The sequence below is a fragment of the Poecilia reticulata genome, linkage group LG8 (genome assembly GCF_000633615.1).
Source record: "Poecilia reticulata strain Guanapo linkage group LG8, Guppy_female_1.0+MT, whole genome shotgun sequence".
NCBI classification, from domain to species: domain Eukaryota; kingdom Metazoa; phylum Chordata; class Actinopteri; order Cyprinodontiformes; family Poeciliidae; genus Poecilia; species Poecilia reticulata.
Window position 1 is genome coordinate 27361755 of NC_024338.1, and position 4678 is coordinate 27366432.

General features: G+C 45.2%; 2 protein-coding genes across 2 annotated transcripts in view; both read right to left on the reverse strand.

Moving 5' to 3' along the window:
• btr30 (bloodthirsty-related gene family, member 30) overlaps positions 1-4678 on the reverse strand; it is a 25271-nt gene that overhangs the window by 11839 nt on the left and 8754 nt on the right. The gene's annotated exons all lie outside the window — the stretch shown is intronic.
• The window catches only part of utp18 (UTP18 small subunit processome component), a 5112-nt gene continuing 4449 nt past the window's right edge, over positions 4016-4678 (reverse strand). The window contains exon 13 of the mRNA XM_008417149.2: positions 4016-4221. Coding sequence (XP_008415371.1) covers positions 4197-4221 — 25 coding nt within the window. The 3' untranslated portion in view covers positions 4016-4196. The remainder of the gene's footprint in view (positions 4222-4678) is intronic.

Consider the following 4678-nt stretch of genomic DNA (forward strand, 5'->3'; position numbering starts at 1 on the left):
GCTCTGCTGCTGCAGCAGGTCCGACCCGGACGCTCTGCTGCTGCAGCAGGTCCGACCCGGACAGCTTCACTCTTTACTTTGGGTTATTTTCATTTATTTTTATTTTTGTGCCCTGAAAACACCTTTTAAATCAAATATATAATAATAATCATTATAAGAAATTATTCTGCTACAAACAAGGCCGTTGCCATGGTTACTCAATGTGGCGGCAGACTTCCAGGTATTTATAATGTGCATCAAGATGTGTTTATGGAGTTCTAATGAATGAATGAATGAATGAATGAAACGTCAGCAGGTCTGACTGCAGCACGGCTTCATGCATCCACATTGTTTTGTGAGCCGCACTTTTCTAAATTTGTCCGTTGGCTGCGCAGGGTTTGAAACACGAGGCCCCTGAACAGGTGTGAGCAGGTGAAAAAGGGGGCGGAGCCAGGTTAACGCAGAAGTGCTGACTCAGCATCTGGGCTGAGCTGACCAGCTTCCTGCAGCTCCGAGGCCATGTGACTGGAAACCCTGGAAGCTGATTGGCTGATGGGTGTCCACTGGAGCCGGACGGGGACAGCCTGCAGCGTCCCGTCAGGATGCGAGGAGTTAAAGATGAGGACAGGAGGCTGCAGCAGCTTCCTCCCCCGTCGGGATCTGATGTAATGAGGTGATGGAGTATTTTTACTGATGAAATCAGATGAAGGTTTTAAGATTTTGAACTATGAACTCCCAGATCCTCGTGTAAATCAGAGCAAAACAATTTTAAAAATGTTTGTGAAATTCACAAAAAACTGCCAACATTTGAAAAATCTGGGCTTCAGGCTGCAGCAGTGATGAACCCGGTCCTGTTTGGACCTCCACAAATCAGCCGTCCGGTCCATCAGAACCATCATTCGGAGTCTAACCGGGTCTCAGGAGGATGGACTTTACCCGACCCAGTTATTCTGATCCATTTCTAGGTTTTTCCACAATCCCAGTTTTCCAGATTTTCCCCACAATGTTTGAGCTCGGAAGCTACTAACCATGCATGGAGGGTTCCACCCCAAATCCAGCACCCTGAGACTGTACACTGTGAGAGCCACTGTCCAGGATGAAACATCCAAGATCCATAAATACATCAAGGACAAAGCCTCAACAGACGATGTGCTCAGCGAATGTCTCAGGCAATGGGGAACAGAAGACAAGGTGCTGGAAGTACCATCATGGGAGGACAAGCCCCTACATGGGATGTACCACCGACAAATAMCTGAAGTGGCTGATRTCAGGAAAWCCTACCAATGGCTGGARAAAGCTGGACTCAAGGACAGCACAGAGGCTCTCATCCTGGCYGCMCAGGAACAGGCCCTAAACACCAGAGCAATAGAGGCTCAGATCTACCACACCAGACAAGACCCAAGGTGTAGGTTGTGCAAGGAGGCCCCTGAGACAGTCCAGCACATAATAGCAGGGTGCAAGATGCTGGCAGGGAAAGCGAACATGGAACGACATAACCAAGTGGTGGGCATAGTGTACAGGAACATCTGTAGAATATGGACTGGAAACCATATTATATAAATTCTTTTTGCCAAATTTTTCTTCTCCCTAAAACACCTTTTGGAAAAAAGAGGAGGTGATATTTTAATTTTATTTTTTTGCTGTGTGACGAAATAACTTATTTAGCTCTGAGCTAGCTTCTTCACTAAATGTTTAGGTTATAAATTAAATATTTTTGCATTTAACCCTAATTATTGCTGCTAATATGTGACAAACCCACCATGTAGGAAATATGTAGCAACCAGAACCACAGCTGACCCAAAAGAACTCGAGGCCCGACTCATTTACCAGAAACGCCCTGATGGCTCTCGGGGGCTGATGCTAGCAGCTAGCAGCTAGCATCTAGCATCTAGCAGCTAGCATCTAGCAGCTAGCATCTAGCAGCTAGCAGCTAGCAGGGCCAGTTTGGACCTTATTCCAGGTTATTTCTGATAAAGTTGTTTCTTAATCTCAAACAGAATAAATCTGATTACATCTATTTAAATGCGGTTCCTGAGCAGAACCTGGTCCAACTCGTCTGACCTGCAGGAGGCAGAAAGGGAACAAAACCGGAACCTCTACTTCCCAAAACTCATCAACGTGACGTCATTTACCCCGGAAACCGGGGAGTCCGCCGACAGGTGAACCAGGTCCGTCACACCTGGACCCGACCTGAAGCTGCAGCAGCTGCTTCTCTCCGAGACAAACAGAACCAGGACCGCAGGAATTCACCGGGTAGGCGGACAGGAATCCCGGCAGGTTTCCGCATGAATCGCCTCGGATCAGCAGCTTCAGCTCACCTGTGGCCACAGGTGAGCTGAAGCTGCTGATTTTAACCAGCAGACATCAGAAATGAGGCTGATTCAGAACCAGGCTGCTGAGCAGAACCCTCGTTTTAAAAACCCAAACATCTGAACGATTTTTAATTTCACTCAAATCAAACCAAACTAACCGGAAACAGCAAACACTTTATATTTAAAGCTCCTTACCTTCTCCTCCGCCACTCGTTTCTGCCCCAAACCCTGAAAATCAGGTCTGTGACGTCACCGGGAGGCGGGGCTAGCAGAAAGCGGCCAGGTGAGTCTGCGGGTGGAGACACCTGCTGCACCTGTTTGATGCTGTTTTAGTCACGTGAGGGAGGAAGATTCATTTATACTTTTATTCCTGCTGTTTGGTTTTTATATTATCCTGCCTATAATATAAAAACATGTGCAACTAATTTAAATTTAAACAACAAACACAATAAAAGAGAAAAGTAGTGTTCCGTAATAATAATAAAACTAACAAAAATTTAAATAAAAAATTAAAACCAAAGTAAGAAAAATAAAATAAATTGAGATTAGCATAAAAAAACTGAAATAAAATAAAAAATGTAAATAAAAGGAAGAAAATAAATTAACCCCAAAAAATTAAGTAAAAGGAAATAAAAAAGTACATTAAAATAATAAATTAAAGTAAATTGATCTTAATAACTAAAGATGGAGCAGGACAAGATTTACACAACTAAACAAACTAAAACGCAACATTTGAAAAGGTCAGCTGACCTTTGACGCCTGCTGGAGGGCAGCGCCGCGACCCGGACCGGACCGGACCGGACCGGACGGACAGCGTTCCTGCGGCGCGGCGCCGCGCTCTGCGCATGCTCAGAGCGGGTTCTCTGACGTCACAGGCTTCTGGTTTGAAATCCGGTTTTAATGAAAACATCAGGAGCCTCCGGAGCTCATCGTCATGGCAACCGGTGAGGTCAGAGCCTTCGGTTACAGTAAACCCGTCCAGAACCAAAACCTCAGAGGTCAGAGGTCAGCCGGTTCCGGTCCATCTTAATATTCTGTTGGTAACCAAGGATCAGAACCACTTTCTGAGGTTCAGTTACATTTTATTGTGTAATTTGTAGTTGTGTGAATTTATTTAGTGTTTTTATTCATCGGCGCCTTTTAAGAACATTTCAGTCCCTGAAGTCGCAGATGAACTTTGACATCCTGGCGTTCGCTCAGCCGCTTCCTGAGGTTGGTTCTCATTCCCAGAACTTCAACCAGCTCCGGTTCTGTGCGGATCATTAACGTGTGGAAGCGTTTAATATTCACCTCACTGAAACGTTTCAGGCGTCTGACCCAATAAAACCCGTCGGTCGGTTCAAAATGTCCGTTCATCATCAGGTGCTGAACATGTTTCATTCAGGACGTTTGTGTCTCCTAATGTTTTATTCTATTTTATTTTATTACAACTGGAAGTAGAAAATCATGAAAATGAACCAATCACAGGACACTCATCCATCTGGGTTTAGTTAAAGTTCTGCAACCGGATCAAAACCGACCGCAGACCGAATCTTCATCCAAGGTCTTCCTCTTTTCCAGGAAGAGGTCGTGAGGTCAGAGGTCACAGATGATCTGGGGAAATCTCTGACCCGATCAGGAGAAATCGGGTTTTTCTGGTCTAAAGTTAAAATTCTCATTAAATAATTTAAGTTTAAACATCAGGAGAGAAAAACTTCAGAATAAAGCAAAACGGGTCGACTTGGTTCTGTTCGAAAGTATTTTATAAATCCAAACATAAAAACCAGCTGCAGAGTTCTGCTTCCCGTTTAGCGACCGACCCAAACCCAACAGGGTCAGGAATCACTGAGCTGGTTGTCAGGAACCATTAACAACGTTCCGGTCGGGTTCTGGTTCCGGTCGGGTTCTGGTTCCGGTCCGGTCTCTTCAGAAGTCCTTGTAGTGCAGCAACCTGAACACAAACGGACCCAGAGGCAGCAGCTGTTTGTGAGCATGAAGGTCATCGTGAAACTGTTTTTAAAACCCGTTTTATTCTGTTTAACAGGTAGGATGTTCTAATAAAGGCTTAGTGCAAACATGTACGTCAGTGGTCCCCAAACTACGGCCCGCGGGCCGAATCCGGCCCACGGGCCGTAGTTTGGGGACCACTGATGTACAGCTTTTCGTTTTCAACAGGTAGGACATTCAGATGAAGGAAGTGATCTTCTTGTAGCTCCGTCGTGTATAAATTGTTTCTATGCTAAGCTAATGCTAAGCTAACCGTAACTGCTAAGCTTCCACTCCAGCCACTCAAATAATCCAATACATGTAACATTAACAACCTGCTGTAGTTTGTAAACATGACGGTAGCAGTTTTAGACGGGTAGCACGGACAGACGGACGTAGCCATCTATCCGTGCTACGGTAGG